The sequence below is a fragment of the Eupeodes corollae genome, chromosome 1 (assembly GCF_945859685.1).
Source record: "Eupeodes corollae chromosome 1, idEupCoro1.1, whole genome shotgun sequence".
Lineage (NCBI taxonomy): Eukaryota > Metazoa > Arthropoda > Insecta > Diptera > Syrphidae > Eupeodes > Eupeodes corollae.
The window spans coordinates 155,174,214-155,197,621 of record NC_079147.1 but is presented as its reverse complement, the minus strand read 5'-3'; the positions used below and the strand labels follow the sequence as shown (position 1 = coordinate 155,197,621).

At 33.1% G+C, this 23,408-nt stretch overlaps 1 protein-coding gene across 7 annotated transcripts in view; it reads left to right on the top strand.

The window, feature by feature from the left end:
* Positions 1-23,408, top strand: part of LOC129940902 (very low-density lipoprotein receptor-like) — a 388,737-nt gene that overhangs the window by 114,685 nt on the left and 250,644 nt on the right. For 2 of the 7 annotated variants that reach the window (XM_056049428.1, XM_056049429.1), the window contains exon 1: positions 18,130-19,260. The exons of the other annotated variants lie outside the window; for them this stretch is intronic. In XM_056049428.1, the coding sequence (XP_055905403.1) occupies positions 19,158-19,260 (103 nt within the window). In that variant the 5' untranslated portion in view covers positions 18,130-19,157. Of the gene's footprint in view, positions 1-18,129; positions 19,261-23,408 lie in introns of those variants that run through there. 7 annotated transcript variants of the gene reach the window in all.

The following is a 23,408-nucleotide window of genomic DNA, read 5'->3' as shown; positions in this document are numbered from 1 at the left end:
ATTTTGCAAAAAAAGGAATCTTTTAGATATTTTTTTAATATACTTACGAGTAGGTAGTATCTTTTTTGGTTTCTGGAAATTCTCATTAGTACTGAATCTTGACTTACCTCTATATGAAATTTTGAATAAACCTTCAATTTATTAGTTTTGAAAAATACTTTTTGGAGCTAATTATTAGTGCTGATTTCGATTTCGGACTTTGATTTTAATTATCACCTTAGTATTTAAAGATACTATTTAGTTTCCCATGTTATTTTCATATTTTTAAAACTTGATATTATAAAATTGTTTAGACGACGGATTCGTTACAAGATAAAACTTACTTTCTATTGGTTTTACCTTTTTCTGTTGCAAACCGTTTTTGCTGAAATGATTTGGCGTATAAGACTTATTTAATACACGTAAAATGTGACAAATATTTCAACAGAATATCGATGCAAAAGATCATTTATTTGGAAAACATTCACGAATTTAATACAAAAAAAGTTCTTCATGAATGAAGATAGCCTCAAAAAGCATTGGAGGCTAATTAGTGTAATTTTAAATTCGAATTTGATGTAGGGCTATTAAACTCGAAAAACCTGTTTTTTCCTGTCAATTCGATTGACAGGAAAAAAACCTGTAAAGCTACAACTACACGGCCATTATTAAGGCGCTTCGTCTTTAATAAATGAATTAGGTGGCGCAACAGTCAGTAAAGAATGTGGGCCTAGTGAACAACAATATTTAACCATTCCAACAGTTTTTATACCGAATCCAAATGGCAAATTTAAGAAAGCACTTTTTATGCCAAGAAAAACTCTCAAGGCCGCGTTGACTCTTGATGGTACAAAAAACAATTTTTTTCCTGTCAACGTTCCGAGCTTCAATTCGAAATATTCGACAACATTCGAACGCCGTTTTTGCTTTGCCGATGACGTCTTGTTCGGTTCCGCCTTCGATGGAGACGAGCTTCCAAGATACTGAGAGCTTTCCACTTTTTCCACCGATTGCGAGGAAATATTTATTTGAGAGGATGGTCGAGTTCTGAGCCTAATAATTTTTATTTTGCCGGAATTAATTTTCAGCCCCACAACTTCTGCTTCTCTCTCTACACTTGTTGTTATTTGATGGAGATCTATGATCCTATGAGAGAGTAAGCAAACATCGTCCCCGTAATCCAAGTGCTTTAAATAGGATGTCAAAGTCCATTGTCAATTATACGCCCTATGATGAACGACACAGATCCGAAACGCGTCGCGATATAACTATAAAACTAACAAAAAGTTGTGAAAATTATTGATTTTTAAAATAAAACAAAATATTAAAAAACATAAAATTAAAAATTAAATATTCGTTTCCTATATTAAAAGTCCATTGGATCCCACTGCTACCTGACAAAGCTGCGCGCAGCACATCGCCTATTACCAACAAAAACAATATTGGCGACAGACTCAGTTTCGGATTTCAAAACCTTCTGACAACCTACCATCGTGTAGAACGTGACACTTGGATCCATCATATATGTTGCTTTAATAATAGCAATTAGTTTTTCTGGGTTGCCTCTGCTATACTAACCAGATATACTCCCCGCTATCAAAGGCCCTCTCGAAGTTATTCGAAGAAGATATTCGAGGGACTGTTCAATAATGATGCTCAAGGTGTTGACATGATCAATACAGAAGGATCCAGCGCGTAATCCTGCTTGTTCAGTATCGAGTGTAGCCTTAAAGTGTTCTCTGATGCGTTCCAGTATGATTTTTGTTAGTATTTTGGCAACGCCAGGTAGAACGCAAATTCTTCTCCAGTTTTCGCACTTTGTTAGGTCTCCTTTTTTTGGAAGCTTGACGATAATTCACTTCTTCCACTCATCGAGGAAGCTCCATGAAGCAGTTCGTTTAATGGCATTGGCGCTGCTTGTAAAAGCTCTGCGGGAATTCCATCATGTCTTACCGCTTTGTTGTTCTTAAGTGTTTTAATTGCGGCAACGATCTCATCTTTGCTGAGATTCTGGGATTAGTTTGTTCTGGGGCTTCAGAAAGCATCGGCTGCACGTTGTTTGCAAACGCTCCGTTTAATACGAGAAAAAGTGTTCTTTCCACCTTCTGACTTGCTCATCCACTGAACTTATCACAGTATCGTCTACTTCTTTCACCAGGTGTTGCTTTGAGCTGTGTACACCGGTCAGTTCTTTGGTTATTCTGTAAACGATCTGTTTGCAGCATCTTCTATTTCTTGTGCCAATGCGTTGATGTAATTTTATGCCACAGTTTGTGTTCAAACCTAGTCCCACTAAGCACAAGGCCATTGGCGTTGCAGATGAAAATGAACCTCTCACCATTTTAATTGCAATTTCCGACACCATGAACACCGATCACATGCCTTAGCTCGTTGTTGTTACTGCCAACCTTAGCATTGAGGTCTCCCATAGCCAAAATAATATCTCAGCATGGAGTGTTGTTTTAGGCGGATCCTAGTTGACTGAAAAAGTATTCTTTTTCTTCATCAGATGCGAGCTCCATCGGGAAATAACACTGTATAATGGTGACGGGTCGCACTCTACTCTGAAATCTAGCTTTGATAAGCCTTTTCTCAGAGGGCTCCCACGAAATAACGCTTCTGATTGCCGTTTTTTGTAAGGAGCAACCCAGCTTCTCGAGCGTTTCCTGGATCATGACCTGAGTAGAGCAGTACAGTGTTACGTGTCGGTGACTTTTATTTGCCCGATGCCAACCATCACACTTCGCTTAACCCTGTGCGGACCTTCACTTCCTGTGTCCAGAAGCGTCCCCACTTTCCAAAACCCAATCTTTGTCCGGGTACAATAGCCAAAATTCGTCAACGAGTTATCATTAATTATCCGAGGCGTAATTTCGGTTTCCATAGCGGGATGGAGTTCAGTTGCGAAGAGTGCTGATCTCCGTAACCTATCCTGAATTGCCCTTGCAATTTTAGCTAACTTATGTATGTAGGGGCCACGACGAAGAGGTAAAGCAAGAACTTCAACATGACAAGAAAGTTGCATTGCTGGCCTAAGCCAAGTTTTAGGCAATCACCAACTACCCAATCTGCCATGCCTCATGCTCCCATTTGATTAAGAATTCTGTAAGACATCCGAAATAGAAACAATAGGATGTGATCCTATTTGCTATCCTATCCTAATCCTTTTTCGTGGACAGATCAAATTATGTACATATTTATTCCCGCATCGGTAGACCTAACATGTTTAAATTGGGTGCAAACCTCTGCCACAAGTTGTGCGGCGCCTTTTGTGCTTTTTTGTTTCCCTGTTATTTAATTTATTTGCTTTTATTGCTATTTAAACTATAATTATCAAAAAATTTACAGACTTAGACAAATACTCAAATTTTAGGTTAAAGAAAGGTTTGGTATTCAAAAAAGTGTTACCAGGTACTAAAATTCCACTTTTTGAAATGTAATTTCGAAAGTAATAGATTTAGTACAAAATATGGGTTTTCAGATTTTCGGAACAAAATATAATTAGGCCCCCAATGGCCTATAATCATATTCAGTTTTCACCATCCGTTTCGGGACGTCCAATTTATTAGTTTAGTCGATTGGCCAAACCAGATAATTTATTCACACCAAATCCAACTTGTCTTTATTTAAATTCCATAAAGAAATTTTATTTGTTTTCTTTGGAAATAACACCGACTTTATTTCAAACATATTTAAACGTTTCGGCCGGTCACATCAAACGATGCACTTCAAAGCCTTCACCAAAACTATAGACAAAATCTGTGTTTTTTTCTTTTGCGCGTAATATTCCCGACAACAGCTTGACCTCCTATTTCCTTTTATATACAAAAGGTTAGATTTAAATGTATAATTAAGTGTTTTTGTATTCTTATCATCAAACAACTAGCTGCAGCCTTTTGCATTAAATTGCAAAATTAATAATTATATTATTGTCACAACAAAGTGAAGTGATAAGAAAATCTCGTAACCCGATCTACTTAATTCTAAATAGCTCACTTTTTTGACGGATCGGCTTTTCTTTTGTTAGCAAATCGTAATCATTTAGGAGATTGACGTTCGCTGTTGTTGGTGTTTTCTTGCTCGCATGTTTTTATTTGTATTGTAAAAATATTATGGAATTTTTTGGATTCTTAAAATATATAAGTTTATAATTATTGAGAAATTAAGAAAACTGGCAAAAGCGACGAAATGTGATCTTGTTTTTTTTAACTGCTAACGACAAAACTTCTTGCTCGACTTCCGGTTATTGGAGAATTTGCCAGGAAGGAAATAATTTAGAAATAAATGATGACAAACATTTTTATGAAGAATTTTTTGTAAAATCGTACAAAAAAAATTACGTGTAATTTCTTCCGGAGGAATTTCTTAATGTAACTATCTTGATGATAAAACTCAGGTAAACTTTAACAAAGTTTCTCTTACTACAGTTTCTTCATAAGAGTTTTGAACGACCGTGAAAAGCCTCAATTTTGTTTGAATTAGTATCTCTGGATAAAACTGGCATTTCAGTGTCTGATTTTTTTAACAAGTTTAAAAATTTATTAGTGCCTTTAATCAATAAAACAACAACAATTACATGCGACTTATTTATGTGTGAAGTCTTTGAGATAGATTGTGTTTTGAAATGCATATTGCAAAATTGTGACAATGAAGTATGTAAGTATTTGCAAAACTGATAATGAGATACATTTAAATTGAAATGACATAATGCCTTGAACTTTAGTTGGAATATCAGTTCTGTATAAATTTTGTTAGGCAGACAGACAAAGGAAACAACATAATCTAAACAACGCACTAATTTGGCTTACTTTCTAATTAAGTACTTATGTGTTCAAATTATTCGTTTTTGTTTTTTTAACTTCCTGTTTGCAATAACCCAACAAAAAACCAGTCGCAGTGGGGTCTGAAGACTTAAGGGGCTAACAGAATGAAGAATTTTTGAAATGTTCGTTCCGATTCTACAATAACTGTTAAAGCACACCGAATTCAAAGAAATTCTCTTTGGGCGGAGTAAAAAAATGTATTCAGCATTTTTGAATAACGGACACCATTTAACGTTAGCAATTATTGTTTGCAACAATATATACTTACTTAGATCATCAGATCTTTTAAGACCGTGGGTGATCTCTAAAAGGACGGACTACTCCTACCTTCGTGTGCGGATTTCGACGACGCGATTGACCTCGCTCCAGGTCTTCCCCAATCTCGATGATTTCTAGTAGACTGTTCTTCCCCTCATGCTACTCAGTCTCTCGACTCTTCTGCCTTCTTGAGTGAGTGGATTTTACTACATTATCTATCCTGATTCCTGCTATGTAATATTAGTCATTACAATTTGGGCGAGTCAGTCCAATCGGACAATACGTTTCTGATCCGTTATAATTGTATACACAATTGGGCTAGAAAACCTGTAAGAAGTTTCATAGTCGCCTCTTAATGAAGATCTGCGGTTTCTTGGTAATCCCAGGTGTTATTTTCCACGTGCTGTAAACGTATAACTGATTCGACGTTTAAGCGGAACAGTCTAGTTTTGTCTTCAGGCTGGAAGAGTTATACCTCCAATCATTAGACAGCCTCCAAAACAGTTTCCAGATATGGCTTTCAACATGTTGTTCGGTTTTGCTTTTAATAGACACAATTCTTCCAAGATACTAAAAACTCTTTTCTTTTTTTTTACTGGTTTCTGAGAAATATTTTTCAGAGAGAATGAGTGGGACTTTCCGAGGACTTTCTTACTTTTTCCCGTGTTGATTTTCAGCCCCACGATTTCTGCTTCTCTTTCTACCCTTGTTGTCATTTCCAGATCCGTTGTTCTATTATATAGCAAGCATATATCTTCAGTGTGGTCTTGATGTTTCGGGTAGTTTATCAGAGTTATTTATATTCCTTGGTTTCACGTCAGCTGATCACTAACAATAAGAACATAAAAAAAACATGATTTTTTTAGGTTAGGCAGGTGTGTCTGACTCCACTTTGGACTTTAAACTATTCTGACAAATTAACTGAGTCTAAGACGTGATGTTTGGACCCCTTTAAAATAGAAAAGATTTGTTCTGGGATAATCCTCCTGCGCAAGCAAGATAAACTCCATTTTGACGCTGTTAAAATCCTCCCCAAAATCGATGAACAGCAAGTGAAGTGGTGAACAATCTTCGACGCACGTTTTGATTCCGATCAGCAAGATGTTAATGTGAAAAATGTAGGAGAATCCAGTTCAGAATCCGGCTTATTCAGCGACTGATATTGCTTCTAGGTGTTCTCTTACGCTTTCTTAGACAATCTTCGCTACTATTTTGGCGAATGCAGTCTAGACCTTTCAATTTGTGATTTTTCGGTACATATCTCTTCCTTACTGGGTGTTACTGTGCGTGTTCGGTAATTTGTTGCATCGAAATATGTCGGTTAGTAAGAACGTTGATGTCGAATACATGTTTTTAACCAAAGCACGTACATTTAGAGTGAACAGAGATAAATTTTCTTCGTATCCCTAACAGCAACAGAAGACCGATTAGCTATCGGTTCTTTATCTCGCGGTGACAAGTCTTTTTCTTGACGTCCTTAGAAAGAGGTTAACACAGAATAAACGGTTGGAACTGCATTCCCTGCCTCTAGCAGTGAATTGGATGACAAACTGGTAGCCGAAGACTATCCGTCATAAACTTAAACAAAGTGGATGGCCAAATAAACGGGGTAAGGAAAAAGTTATTTCGGGACCCAGAAAATAATAAACCGTTATGCATTTGAGGAACTAACTGTGCTCGGGTTTACGAGTATGTTAATATTATTTAATTGATAATGTGCTCAGCCTAAAGACTTTCTTAAATAAAACATATATAGATTTTTATCAATTGAAGCAGTTGCTTTTAAGTTTAAGTCACCCAATATTTACCCGGTCTTAAATCGTCTAAATTATTATTTTAGACGGATAATCACACTGATTTTACGAATATACAAAAATTCTAAAAACAATTTAGTTAAAATTGTTATGCTTTTGGGAAAAACAAATTAAAAGAGTTAATGTCTGTAGATATGTATACCCAAATTAAAAACACCTGAATTAAAAAATTAACAATAATACGAAACAATTTTAGTCCAACAACAAAACAAAATATATTTAAAATCTCTAAATATCCATAACTAATTTCAAGGAAATGTTCATCCCCGTGTGCAACCAACAGAATTCTCATAGTTTTGATTCCGGAATTTGCATTTTTCTCAAGTATTTCTTTTTTGTTCATAACATTTGCTTGGAATTTAAAATTCTTAGTAAATTTACGGAAATATTGTACTCATTTATTTTTTCCCTTTATTCCTGATAGCTTCTTAAAGGATAAACTCTTAAAGCGAAACATTTTAACCTAAACTATCCTTTTTATATATTTTTCAGAAAATACAATAAAATAAATGATGATTGTTTTGCAATTGTATATCAAAGGAAGTGTACTTTATATGTATGCACATCCAGACAACAACTTCGTTTAAGTTCCAATAAAAACAGTGAAAAAAATGCATTTTCTTTCTACCAGTTAAATATTGTACATAATATTCATATACGAATAAATAGTAACCTAAACTTAAGAACAGGCAGCCAAAAAATGAAAAATTCAGCTTTCAAAGAGTACAAGACGTTTTCAGGAAAACAAAAATAATACTTTTTTATTCCTAGACGAAAAATGGAAGTTCTTAGCTCTTCCATCAAGTAAAAGAAATAATATATTCTTATATTTCTCTCAAAATAAAATAAGGCAGATGAAAATAAGAAAATATGGAGGTTGGTGTGCATTTGTCTGTTCTAAAAAGTCCTTTATCAATGTCAAAATACAAAACAAATGAAAATGCATGTTAATGTGTTGGTACATATGCAATATACATGTCGTGTTCAACCAATGAACTTTGTATGCATTATCAAATCATTTTTAAAACATTAAATTTGTTTTGTTTTTGATGCTTTTTTTTAAACTATGTATGTAACTATTAGATTCATATTTTTAAAATAAAAAAAATCTGAAAAAAATAAGTAGATTATCTCCATTTACCTGGCCTAGTGATTAATAACTCTCAACTATTCCTGTGTGCGAGTAATTTCATGGATGAAGGGGACCTACAACTTTTAACCTTATCCGAATTTCTAATTTGAGAAAAAAAACTTTTCATGACAAGAATTATTATTATTGGAGGAGTTGTCAATTTCTCCCTGTTAATAATGGTGTTCCTCAAGGATCAATCCTTGGACCTTTACTGTTTTCATTGTTCATTAATGATCTGCCCTCTGTTTTGTCTTACTATCAATTTCATATCTGTGCAGATGATGTCCAGTTATATGTTAGTTTTCCTGAGAAGGTTCTTAAGGATACAATATCTAAAATTAACATTAATTAACAGGGTTTATAACGATTGGTCGACACGGAACGGACTTAAACTCCTGAAAAAACGAAAGGTCTTCCAATTTCAATAAACAAACCAAACCCATATAATTTCCCACCCGTTATGTTGAATAATTGAATTATTGAATATGTTGCCCAAGTTAGAAATTTAGGTTTGATCTTTAACAACAGGTTAACTTTGAATAACCATGTCGATACAGTTGTGTCAAAGATTTATGCTTCACTTAGAGGACTATCTTTTACTAGATCCGTACTACCTACCCATATTAAATTAAACCTGGTAAAAGCACTTGTCCTACCTATAATAACATACGGGTGTGAGCTGTTTGCTGACCTTGATTTCTCAATCAGCTCACAAACAAAGGTGGCATTAAATGTCTCTTTTCGAGCTCATCAGCTTTTCAATTGCGATCTGGAAGCTTTCTTCAAATACCGTGTTGTATTTTACTCTTCAAATTGATTGTTTAAAGGACTCCAAGTTATCTATTAAACAGACTTAATGTTCGTGTTTCTAGCCGTTCCATTTTATTGCGCTCGTCCACCTTTACGTGTTTGACATCACGCAGGCAATTTTTCGTTCATGCTTTTAGACTGTGGAATAACCTTCTCCACTCCTCTTCTATGTATACGGGACAGTAGATCACGCGAAGAAATTTTCTCTCGAAAAGTGCTTTCATCTGTTTTAGTCATAGTCCATGCTTCTGCACCGTATAGGAGGACGGGGATGATAAGGATCCTATGGCTGAAACACAAACAGACTTCAGCTTCGGCTTTGCTTTGAATGACATTTCCAATATGACATTTCTAAAATGACAATTCTGTCATTAGCAACTGGTATTTTTTTCTCAAAAGTTTGTTTTGATTTTTTGTGCAGTAAAAAATGTGAACTTTGAAATCGGAAAAAATAAATTTATCACGGAAGTAGCTTACACAGCCCATCGTGGGTATTTTCAGCTCATGGAGCAAGAAGAAGCGCAGACTGAGAGAAGTGTCGGTGGGGCTGGGAGCTCAATCTATGAGGAGTTTCTAATAACCAATGGGAATCCCTCCAAAAGCAAATGTATCTTGTTCGTTGATTTTTGTTTAAAGCTGTTGGGCTGTCAGACAAAGCAAATGTTCAGCAAATTTGAACTAGAGCTCCCGTTCGGAGTCACATTACTTAACATTACGTTCTTTTCCTTACGATTATCAAACGAAACGCGAGGTCAAAGCTTCATTGTGATAACATGCATTGAATTCCTATGGCTGAACTCGGAAACGTCAGGCGCCATTATATAGCGCCCTCAAAAAGGGCTTTGCTGCTACTCAATTGTTTCCCTAGCCCAAAGTTATCAAGAGTTATTCTTCGTTTGATTTTAGCGCTTCATAGCGGAACGTTCATAGCTAGACGAAGTTACGTCTGTCGATGGTGACGTTTTGAATGAGACGTCTCGTGGGTGTTGTAAGTCCTTTCTTGATGACATCTTGTACTCTGATTTGTCCGCATTAACCATAAAACCCATGTTTACAGCCTCTGCCTCAATATTCACAAAAGCCCCATTGACATCATGTTGAGTTATTCCGATTATGTCAATGTCGTCAGCATATTATGATTGTAATTGAACAGACTTTTGAAAAATAATTCCTCTAGGGTTGACGTGAGAGCTCTGCACTATTCTTTTAAAGATGATGTTAAAGAAATCCCAAGTGTTTTGCAGAGATGCCAAAACAAGACATGTCTCTATGCAGCTCGTCCCTGTAGATGATGTCATATGCGGCCTTGAAATCGATGAAAAGATGTTGGATGTTGGATGTCGATTTGATGTTCTTGTTTTTTTTTTTCTAGATCTGCCGCAATGTGAATATTTGATCAACTGTGGACTTTCCTGGTCTAAAAGCACATTGATAAGGACCTATCAGGTTGTTGACAATGGGGTTTAGATGGGGTTTACATATTACGGAATGCTTTTTTCTGACAATATCTTACAGATAAGTTGGTGCATACTCCTAACCAAATTATTTGCAGCTTTTCCAGCTTTGAAGAGCTCCGTATTCAAGCCATCTGTTTCAGTGGCTTTGTTAGACTTCAGCTTAGATATGGCAATCTTTACTTCGTCTAAGTCAGGAAGACGTGATTGTTGGCTTTTGTCGTCTATGTTCAATGGATCATCCAGTCTGACAGCGGAATTCGGTTCGTCGTCACCATTATATAGTATGCAGAAGTTGTCCTTCCATATCCTCAGCATTGACTGTGGCTCTACTATGATGTTTCTACTCTCGTCTTTCCAACCTTTGGTTTGAGGTCCATGCACTTGTGAATTTAGTTTGACCTGCTTATAGAACTTTCAAACTTCATTTCTGTTTTTGAACCTCTTAACATAGCAACCTTTTCATGCTCTCTCAGGAGGAAGAACTCCTGAGAAGTCTGTGTTTCGCTCTCAATTTAATTTTTCTAAAAAATTAACTACACGGCAGAAGCAATAGTTTGCATAGAATGAAATAAGTTTGATTTCAATATTTGTTTTTGTTCGCGAAATTTTGACTTAAAAACCAATTTTCATCAATTTTAGCAGCATTTTTTTTTATGTTTTTAGTTCCTTTTCATAAAAGTACCGATTGGATTTTTCTATGAGCATTCTCTTCTGTTAGGGGCCAGATTAAGTTATCATTGGTTCCAATCATTGAATATTTTGTTTCCAAAATTAAAAATGAGTAAGATAGTCAAATTTGTTACTAAAAAAATACACCAAAACTTTTGTTTTAGTTCAATTAAAATTTTTTAATGATGAAACCTTTTGAATTAACAGCTGATAGCTGATTTCACATTTTCTAACATAATCATTTAAAAGCTTTACATTTTCTTTGGGTTCCCATCTGTCAGGTTTACTTTCAATAATCAACTCTTACCTAAAATGCTTTATTAAAATCAGGAAATATCAGAAAATTACCTAAAATAATAGTACTCTGTTAAGGTTCTTGTTTTTTGTAAAAAAAAACATTACTCAAAGCTATCCTATTTCATCGAAATACGAAAAACTCAAATTTGCAAAGAGCAAAGTCTTTTCTGAAAAGTGAAAAGTTTTTTTCTGTTTTTTTCTGTTTCACCAAACAATAAAATTTCCAGAGCATGTTTAGAAATTTAAAATATTTTCAGTAATATGCAAAGAGAAATTTTTATTTACCAATAAGAGTTTTTTTTTTAAGTTGTTGAAAACTAAACAGCCTTATCACGAATTCCATCGTAATCGAATATTCTTATGGATGCCGAAAAAAAAGCTATTAGCAAATACGCTCGTAGTGGAAAATTACATACAATTTTGAATTACTGACGGATTTTATGAAACGGGGTTTCGAAAAATCGTAAAAGTTTCCGATTACTATGGATATCGTGATAGGCCTGAATAAGTAGATATATGAACTGTTTTGAAAATTTGGAAGTAAATAATAGTTAACAAGACAATGGACACATGTTATTTTTAAAATTTTAAAGAATTTACCGAAGAACTCATTGATTCATTTCGATTTCAAAAATATCTGATTTTGTAGAGGTTTTTTTAATCCATCGACATTGTAGCAATTATTCTTCAATAGGATTTGATAGTTTATAAGAAAAAAAATGTTTCTTTTGAAAAGCTGTTGAAAAATAATTCATAGATACAAAAATATTTTAAATACGACGAAGTCAAGCTACGAGCAGACGGCATATAAAAGCCGCAAACGTCATGTTTACGTCATTCAGCAGTGGCTGTGTTAAATGTAATGCGGAACAGATATTACATGGACTTGTATGATGTTGCTTAAACCGTAGCCAAGAAATAAAGAGTCATTATTAGTTGGTCCGAAGCGGGAATGCTTGTGAAGCTAAGCTAAAGTCTTCCAATAGCATGCAACTATTTGACAATTGCTAATTTTCTATCAAATGGAAATTGTCCGTTTATATTGTAAGTTGATTTTATCGAAATATTAGACAATTTATTGCTAGAAAAAACGGCTGACAATTGCCTACAATTTTATATCTTCCAATTGTCTGTTTATACGATTGGAAAAGTTTAGAAAACAACGAAATTAGAAGACTCATTGTTATCTTAAAAAAAAATGAAATAATAGTGAAGCAGGCAAAAACTTGGAAAGTTGCAAAGTGAAAAGTGTTTGGTGAAATAGGCCCCATGTGTTAGAGTCGTCGCATAAAATTATTTCGGAGATAATATAATTTCTTGTTCGAAAAATATTTTAAGTGATAAAAAGAAAACCGTCAAATGTTTTTTTTTTCAAAAAAATACTATATTGGTATCAAATCACATTGAATAATATAAAATTTACTGAAGTCAGTAGCGTTGTGGAGTTGTGAAATATTTTGGGTAAAAATGTACAAAAGTACAAACCTAATTTTTCACACAGATACATTTATCTTGAAAACTTTGATTTGGATTCTAAGGACCTTTAAAAATCGAGGAATGTCAAAATTTCTAAATCCACAAATTGGACTTATTACAATAACTTATTATGGGAAGTTAAAAAAAGAATCAGTTATACTTAAATCATGATTGAGACCATTTCTTAAAAACATTTGAACGGTTTTCAAAACGGTCTACATTTTTGTTTGAAAGTTATTATGTGTTAGAATTAAATTCGAGGACATCTAGATAAACACTTCTTTCAATCACCTGTTGAAATTGTCAACTAAAATAAACATCCAAGCAAAGTGACAATATTTATAAAAATATAACACTCGCCCGTCAGAAAAACATACAAAGCTGGAATTATATACTTTTTTTTTTAATCAGTCTATGAAAAAATGAAAATTCTGTCCACTAAAAATAAATACACATTTTCGTACGCTCAATTAATAAAATTTCAATAAAATTGTAAAAAGTATATTAAAAATGTCAATGTTCAATGGCAATTAAAAATGCTTCTTTTTATTTCATAATATTTTAATTTCAAACTTTATCAGTTTGATGAACTTTAAAGTATAAATAAGACTAAATAATGTGTATATACTGTACATTTGTACATAATCATAAAATTTATTTGTTTTATTTTTTAATCGACCAAAACAAATGACCGGCAATCAAAAAAATAATAATAAATTATATCTGTATGTATAAATGCAAATCTATGTTCAATTCAGAAACGTCAAACCTTATATTCAGTCCTCATCCATCCAATCCAAGAAAATCATTCCATTATAGCATTGGAAAACTATATTGTTTATCGAGAGGAAGTGCGCAGTGGTATCTTTGAAAAAAGCTCAAAAAGTTTTATATATTTTGCTTGTTTGTTTGTTTGATTTTTTGTTTGTATTCTTCTTGTTTTGTCGTCTTCCTGGAAGAAAACATAAACACCCTCTGCTCTGATGCTAACCTTTTTGTGAGATGCGCAGATTTCAGATTGAAGTTTGGACCCAATCCGGAGATAAGAAAAATGGAACATCAGTGCTGTCATCTGTTGTTTTCATTTATATAAAATAATTTTAATAAACATGAAATTTATTGTGTGTTTTAAGTATTTTTAATTGACGAAAGGTCACTTTAGATTAGTTCACAAGAAAAATTTGTAAAATTTCGACATTTACATTTATTGTTAAACTCATAGTTTTAACTTAGAAGAAAAGGACTTAAATGCAAAAAAATGAATACCGTTTACTTAAGATTTTAAGTCGATTCGTGAACATGGCAAATAATCATTTCATGTCCTTAGTTAAACGCTACTTCACAATAAAGCTACGGCGTGGTTTTATTGACGGAGTCGTCATTAAGATGTTCTATTGATGAATATGACGGTCACGTTACAATCAATGGATATTGGTGCAAAGATATGTCGTAATATCATTTATTTGGTCGATAACATGTTTCTTCTTAAGGTTTCTTATATGATCCAGACATTTTGTTGTATAGGACTGATTTGAGTTATTGATCTATGTCAAAACGAAACCAGCAAGTAGGTAAGAGGAACTCAGATCGAATCGCTGGTCAACAGGGTTTTCTTACAGGGAATAAAATTTCGCTTTCCCAATTAGTTATCGTAGCTTTAATTTAAATCCGCCTTTAAAATTCATGTATCAGGTCAGGTTCTTAGAAATTATTTTTTAAAATTAATTAAAAAACACGTACATATATGAAGCTTTTTGAGTAGCTTTTTTTTGATAAAATTCATGATGGTTTTCCAAATCTAAAATCTCTTTCTTAAATATTATTTCATGTAATCTTTATAAGTTGTTATATTTCACCCGTCTTACAAAAATAAACAGGCAAAGGCGAAACGGTTTGAAAGTAAGTTTTGCTCTTGTAACGAATCTGTTGGCTAAGCAATTCTATTGTATCAGGTTTTTTAAATATACAGTGGACTCTCGCTAACTTGAACATACGATAACTTAAACAGTCCAATAACTTGCTCTGTAGCTTGAACAGGCAATTTGTAAGGCTCTTTACCTTAAACTTTTTTATTGCTGACTCTATAACTTGAATAATTAAGAAATTTTGGACTCTATAACTTGAACAAATAAATTTTATATCAACAGGAGTTTGAATTTCCTCATTGCAGGTTACTACGTTTGTAAACTGTTTTTTCATCCAAGGGGAATTCCCGGAATTTGCTATTTTGTATGTGTTTAAGATTTTATTTATTTTGCAGTAAGTTTTGTGCAAGCAGGAACGTGATAATAAAATTTTCCAGTAAATTTTGTGCAATATTTTGAAGTGTGTTTGGAAATTAAGTTTAAAGTTTAAGTTGTTTAAAGATTCAAAATGGGTTTAAAAAAAGGACAAAAAATTAGAATGTTGACACTTAAACAAAAGGCAGCAATTATTGAACAAATAAAGAAAGGAAAAAGCGTTACGGTTTGTGCAAAGGAATTTAGTGTTTCAAAAGGTACGATATGCAATATAAAGCGCAATGAGAAACAAATCACAGCAAGGATCGCGAATACTTTTTCTGGACCAGGCAAAATGTGCACAATTAAAAAAGCTGAGCATCCAAGAATGGAAAGGATCCTTTACAAATGGTTCCTGAATCAGCGCAAAAGAAATGTTCCGATAAGCGGAAACATTTTAAGAGAGAAAGCCAAACAGTTGTTTATAAAGTATAAGAGTCAAGAAGGTAGCTCTTTCAATGCTAGTTCTGGGTGGTTTCAGAAATGGAAGAGAAGATTCGGTATTCGATTGGTTACTATTAGTGGAGAAAAATTAGCTGCTGATCCAGGACCTATTGAGCCATTCAAAAAAAAACTTGAAGATAAAATCGCCGCTCTTCAACTGACAACACAACAAATTTACAACGTTGATGGAAACTGCACTGTTTTGGAAGTTGTTGCCCAAAAAAACCCATGTGTCGTTTAATGAAAAAAGTGCATTTGGAGGAAAAATTCCTAAGCAAAGAGTGACTTTACTCCTCGGTTCTAACGCCACAGGTACCCACAAGCTCGTTCCTATGATCATTGGTAAGTCAAAAAATCCACGGTGTCTTAAAAATTTTGAAATGCCAATAGAATACAAAAGTTCTATGAATGCATGGATGACAAAATACATTTTCAAGGAATGGTTTTTCAAGAGCTTTGTAGTTCAAGTAAAGAAACACTGCGAAGAACAAAATCTCCCACTTAAGACACTTCTGATTATAGACAATGCTCCATGCCATCCATCGGCAGAAGAGTTAAGGTATCTTAACGGAGACATTTGCACAATGTTCTTACCACCGAATGTCACTTCGTTAGTTCAGCCGATGGATCAAAATGGCATAAGAATTACGAAGCTGCATTATAAGTCAAACTTGCTGTCGTTGGTCATTGCCAACAAAAATGAAGATATAATTTCTGCCCTAAAGAACTTCAATTTGCGCCAAGCCATTACATTGATGTCAAAATCGTGGGATCAAGTAACTTCTCAAATTCTTGAAAAATGCTGGAACCCCATTTTTAATGATTTCGATAACAGTTTCTTTAACGACGAAGATGATATCCCATTATCTACTGTCAGAGAACGCTGGAGGGAAAACTTGATTGCAGATGGGGAAGAAGCACCCTTGATACATTTGCTCGAACAAATAGACAATAATAAGGTAACATTTTTTGACTTTAAGTACAAAACAGTAGGTACCTAATGAACAAGCTTTTATTTTTCAATCCAACAGCATTACACCGAAGAAGAAGTAAACGAATGGTTACGCGATGAAGATGTTCCTGATGGTGTTGAAGATGAAGACATCGATTCGGAAAATGAATCTGACCCGGGTGATGTTATAATGGTGCAAAACATTGTAATTGACACCGAAGCCATCGAATCAATCGATAAAGTGATCGATTGGGCCAGTCAAAATAACAGAACATCATCTGAATTTACAGTACTCCAAAACCTCAGAGAAAGTGCGCTAAAAAATGTTTTGCAGAAAACTAAGCAATGTAAAATAACAAATTTTTTTCCAAAGTTGGTTTAAATACAATTGTGTTTTGTGTCAATTACTAACATTTAAAATAATATAATGAAAACGTTTAAAAACTAAGACTTTTTTATTTTTTCCAGTAACTTGAACAATCCAGTAACTTAAACAGGCCTCGTTTCGTAGGTGTTCAAGTTAGCGAGATTCCACTGTATTTAAAAATGTAACAATAATATTAAGATCGGATATTTATAAAACAAGAGCAAATAGATCGAATTAGAGTTTGAATTCGAAATATCTGCTCTAAATTAACTCAAAGTTTGCTCAAATCTTCAAGTATAAGGACTGATAACTAGTCTGAATTTTCAAAAACTAAATAAGATACTAAAATGATTTAAATTGTTTCTAGAACAGGTGAACTGGTACTTCAAAAATCATTATAAAATATTTGTTTAGTATTTTTTGAGTCTTAACTTAGCCTTAAAAATCCCAATTTTGGTGGTTTTAATGTGTGATAACAAAATTTAAAAGCAAAGTTCAAATTCAGGAGATCTTAATATTTAAAAAAAATATGCTTCTGTCTGTGGGACAGCAAAAAACACCTAATTTTGTCTACCACAAAGCATGAAGACTAATTATCAAGAATTTGATGGAAAGTCTTTAGAGTTCACTTTTTAAAATGAAACAAAAACTGAAGAATTTCATTATTAAGTTTAAATACTCAGTATGTCCAATCGAACTTATTTGTCTGCCTCCTAGAACATCCAATTTGAAGTTTTATTGATTTCTAGCCTTTTTCACAGAGCAGAGTTGTGAAATATTGATTACTTTTATTAAATCCAAGCAACGTACATGAAAGAAATAACATAGCATTTCAGAAATTTATTTTGTAATATCGTGTTAAATGTAATTGAAGAAGATAATATTCAATTACATTTTTGCGTAATGATTACTGGAAAAGTAATGATTACAGAACAAGTAATCATTTCTGCACTTTTGTTTTCAATAACATTTGTGTAATTAATTTGCAATTAGTATTTAAAATTTATCAATGACATGTAATTAGCAATTGAAATCCTTCAATTACTTTTAAATAAATGAAAAAGTGTATAAAGGTTTTAATTAAAATTGTTAGTAATCATTTTTTCTCAACTACAATATTTCATGCTGAATTAAGAAGTAGTAGAAATGTTCAACACAAAAAAGAAAATCCTGTAAGTCTCAATACAACAGCACTGATTATATAAACATTTTGGTACACACAACATCATATCAACTCAAGAAACGGAGAACATTCCGAAAGCCAAAAGAGAGCACAAAATTCCATCATCATCAGCTTGATATGAGTACCACACCACATTGATACAATACAATAAAGCTTAAGATGCCTTAGCACAGCTTCAGTTATCTGCTAACTTTATATTAATTCGGACGTAAATATTTCCAGCGCAGTCGGAAAATCGTGCACATATTGTGTGTGACTTTCTTCAAAAAAAAAAAAAGAAAACCACATAGATACTCTCAAACTCCCCAATTTCTTTTTCTAAAAAAAAATATAACAAAGTGTGTTCACAATCGATTTAACTACACTGTTTTGTGACTAATAGTAATTCAAAAACGATGTGAATTCAATTCAAGGTCCTTAAATAAAATCCTTTCAACAGAATTCCAAAATTGCATTCAATTTTAAAAAGGAAAAAAAACATATTCTTTTGGATTTTGTGTTTCGAAAAGACGAAAAAATTACTAATATTCCAATTATTCCTGTCAAGTTCGTAGTCGTTTCATCCTTTTTTTGTGTCCTTTATGCTCTCGTTCGTAATTTTCATCGAATGTGAATCTCTCTTCGTCGGCGGCGGCGGCTCTAAGAAAAGCTTTTTATTGTTTTTCTGTTAATAAACGGTCTCGGTGGTGGTGGTGGTTTTGGTTATATCCTTTCTTTTTGATAAAAAGCTTTTATTAATTTTTATAGTGGGGTAGAAAAGTTTACAATACAAAACAACACAAAATATCCTTTTTGTGATTAACAAGAGCGAGAGATGTTTTTCTGATCCAAAAAAAGGAAGAAAAAATTGATGCTGCCGTGTGGAAATATTTATGTTTTTTTCCTTCCCAATCTCATCACGTCTCTTCCGTTTCCAATTTTTCATCAAAAGTGTTATTAAATATCAACTCACAAGCAAACAAAATAAATATCGAAACCATTTACTTTTTTGTCTTATAACGGGGTATAGTTCTACTTGTCGTCCTTAGTCCTCCTCGTATGTGTTATTTTTCGGTTATTTTTGATTTCAATGTCAAGTGGCACTTTGTTAAAAGGAGGTTCTAGTGTCTGTTTTATTTTAACAAAAAAAGGATACACATATTCCTTTTTTTGAAAAATCAAAAAATCAAATCGAAACTTGTGAAAAAAACGTGTGGTTGGTGTTGTTGTTTTACAAAATGGAAGCATTCCAAAACTTCATATGGTGGATGGTGATACTGAATGGAATACTCACTGCAAGGACAACAATGATGAAAATAAGATCCACATATCTTTTGTCAGGTACTTACATACTTACTCTCAGGGAATGTTTGTTTTGTTGTATTTTTTGGATTACATTATTAATTATTGTAAACATAAATAACATGGATACTATTTTAAAACAACAGAAACTTTAAAGTCAGTTTTAAAGTTCTGAAGAGTTTTGAAGTTTCGCTTCACATTGTTTTGAAAAGGTATACTGATAAAATTAACATTATTAAGTTGTTTAACTGGAATTACTTATTTACACTGAGATACTTCTATAACTATTATAAGAGGAGGAAAATATTTTCCTACTCAGAAATTCATAGAAACAAAATAAATTCAAGAGTAATTAAGAAAACCAGATTGTTTTGTATGTTTCAAAAAGGATTATCTTTTTGGGTTTTACTTTAGTGTTGCTAAAGGTATGTAGTATTTGTATGTAAGCCCGCATATCTATATTTGTTTTTAACCTAAGTTATTCCATTAAATTGCATAAGGGTCTTTTTAAGGGGATTAGGTACGAGTATATACTTAGCATAGAAAGGGTTTATATAAAAGTAGTTTATTAAATTACACCCTGCATATGGAATTATTTTGAACCTTTTCTATCTTAGAATTATTTCGTTAATTTACTATTATTGTATAGTGTTCCTCTTTTTGATTATATTATTATTAAGACCTCTAAAGAGTTAAGCTTTTTTAAATGCAATCTTAAGTAGGTTTATATTACTAACGGAATAGGTTACAGAAACAATTAGATAGATGGAATAGAATAATGAAAGGTAATGGATTGAAAATATTGTCAACCCGAGGGTATTTACATCAGCATTTATCTTTCGGAAGCTTTTGAAAAGTGGGGAAATAAGATCCCTTATACAATTATTTTATGTCTTCATGTTTAACACTTACACTTATTGTGTTTACTTAAGATAACATACGTTCTTCATGATAATGTGGTTTTGATTATTATTTTAATTGATACCAATGTTTCGGGCGCCCAACGTCAACCTCGCTTTATTTTGTATCAACTTTTCGAATGCAATTCTTTATAAGTGAATACTGGAAATTTGCCTACTTCAATTAATAAAGTTAAATATTTATTCTACCGCAATACTTATTCGTTCATTTTTATTTTTAAGAACGATTTGACTTTACAACAAGGGATCACAATTTTTCTGGTTAGAATCTTAAATGATCTACGAAAGAATGCAATCATGTGTTTCTTACAAAAACATTCATTTTTAGATATTTCATTTACAATAAATCATTAACTTTTGTTACACAGAATAAATACGACATCCTTGTGTTATAATTAGGACCAATTTCCCATCAAGATGAATCATTAATTTCATTGCGTTGTCGTAATGAATGAAAATAAGACGTTAATAACAAAACAAATATGAATTTTTTGTCTTAAAATCTTAAGACTAAATTAATACTCGTATAGTTGTTCTAGCCTCAAGTTGTTAGTATCCAATGAAAGACACAAAGAAAAGTTATTACACCAAATCAAAAACCTGAAATGCAATTTTTTGACTCAAGACCTTTTTACAGAGCGCCAACTATTTATACTTCACGTGAAAAAAGTTCCATAGTACATATAATGTCACCCTGCCTGTTCTCCTCGATCCTATACTTGTTAATGTAAACTAATCTTCATTTAAAATATTTCGACTTGGGTTTACCTTGCTTTTCGTCAAAATTTGAAGGTTCTGGATCTAGATTTAAGCCATCAAACGCTATCGTCCTGAATTGAATGTGCTAAGAGAAGAGATTTTTGGAGCCCTTTCGTCTTCACTCATGGAAAGATTGTCAAACTTTATGGGATTAAAATTGTAGGTTATGATTCAACACCATGTGTTTAATTTCTTGTTGTTGATATGTTTAAATAAATAAATTGGGTGGCGCAACAGTCCGTTGAGAACTAGGGCCTAGTGACTTACAACTCTCAACCATTACTGTGTGCGAGTAATGTTGTCAGGAATGGAGGGGCCTACAGTTTGAAGCCGAATCCGAACGGCTTATTTGAGGAGCAGTTTTTCATAACAAGAGTTACTTTTGGAGAATTTGTCAATTCCTCGCAAGATACAGTACCCGTGGAAAGACTTTAGATGGCATAGGCAAGTATCGAACCCAAGACCTCTGGCATGACAGTCCAACGCACTAACAATCATGCCACGGGTACTACTTGTTGATATATTTACTTGTAGTATTTTGTGGTGCAACTTCTTAAGATCACAGTGTATTTTATCACGGTTATAGTCTAGAAGTCTTTTAAAGTATCAAGGGCGATATACTCACGAATAGTAACGATTTTTGACCAAAACATATACACCGTCTGTTCAAATGAGGGTTTTAGAGCCTCTAAAAGTGGCACCTTGTCCTGTTGAAACCACATATCGTCCACATCCATATTTTCTATTTCGGACCATTAAAAGTTCGTTATCATCTCACGATAGCGTACACCATTCACAGGAACTGACCTGACCATTGACGACGCTTAAGGGGGTATTCTGGTCTAGAAATTAAAAAAATCGATTTTTTTTTCTTTTCATATTTTCATAGTTTAATTATTTAAGAATATGTCTACGAGAGGATTTTCCCAAATTCAAATTATTTTCGGAGAAATAAGTATTTTGCTGAGCAGCCATCCAAATCGGTTGGGCTGCAACTAATAGAACAAAAGACATAATGGGGTACTTTAAACGCGTTTTTCTCAGAACTGTCTTTTTGAATCTGATACCCACGATTTCTCAGGTTCTGCCGAACCGATTTACTTGAAATTTTAAGAGATTCTTCTTTAGGGACTTGTCTACGTCCGGAACTACGGCCATCCCCAAATTTTCATTTTTAATATTTTTAACAAATCGAAGAATGTTCAAAAAAATGGTAAATTTTTTATATTTTTCTTTAGACAGCCGCCATTTTGTAAAAAGAAATGTTTGTAACTTTTCCGTAGTTCCAGACATTGCGACATTATTGTAGATTCATAATCTTTTTTAGTTTTTGATTTCAGATTTCTAGGAGAGTTAAAATCGTGGGTATGGTCACGCACCAAATTTTTGAGACGCACTAACGGAATTTTTATTTTTTTTTTTACTTTTTTATTTTTTTTGTATGCTTCTAATGTGAATAAATAATGTATAAAAAAATGTATGGTAAAATTGTTGCTTGCTTTTTTCTACAGCACTTCAAAAATTACCTAAAATTCATGTCTCTAGACCAGAATACCCCCTTAAAGTAGTCAAGAGACCTCAGTACTTAAAGTCTATTGTAGCCTGTCAGCGTGTTAATGAAAGTCTTTATGTATAATGTTTAACAATGACGAGCGTAAGATTGTTGCGCACAACGACTAGTTGAGGTGGACGGCTCCTCATCCACATTAGCGTGAACAGCAGCAATATTTTCTACAGTACGAGTACCAGCATGCACTGGGGTTTTCACATCTCCTACAGACCCGCTTTGCTCAAATTTTTGATCAAAATGATCTGATTTGTATAAAAAGATCTTTCGAAAATGATGAACCCCATTTTGACACCAGATTTAACATTTTTTTTGTTTTGTTGGGGGTTCCACAAATGAGACATTAACAAACTGCCAAAAAATATCCGAAATAATTTGATCTTTTATGAATATGGTCTAATTATGTTTAAATATTAGCTATTAGCAACAGATAGCGCAATAGTTGTTGACGCTAACTTTTTGCAAAATAACAATATTGAAGCTTATTTTTATTTCAGTATAATTAAACAAACTTAGTCGAATCAGTTACCAAAAGCAAATCAATATTTTGATTCAACTTTACAATTAAACTAAAACCGATTATGTTTCGTAGAAAACTTAAAGATTGATTTTATGCTTAGCAACCTTGAGAACCAGAATGAGAAGTAAGATTTGAATTGATATCTTGTTTCTATCTTTCTTTTAAGACTTCCCAATATACTTTTTAGGCTTTATTCTGAAAGATAGTCAAACTACACTTGATTGGAAGTAACGACTAAAAAATAAAAAAAAATTTGAGTGGTCAGCATAAAACCAACTACGAGCATTCAAATAAGCAAATATTAGTTGATATAAATCGAAAAAAATTACTGTCAAAATATCAGAGTTCATCTTGAGTTTCAAAATAAAATTATAGTAGTTTGTATGTTGAACACTACTCTACGAACATATCCATTTAGCTT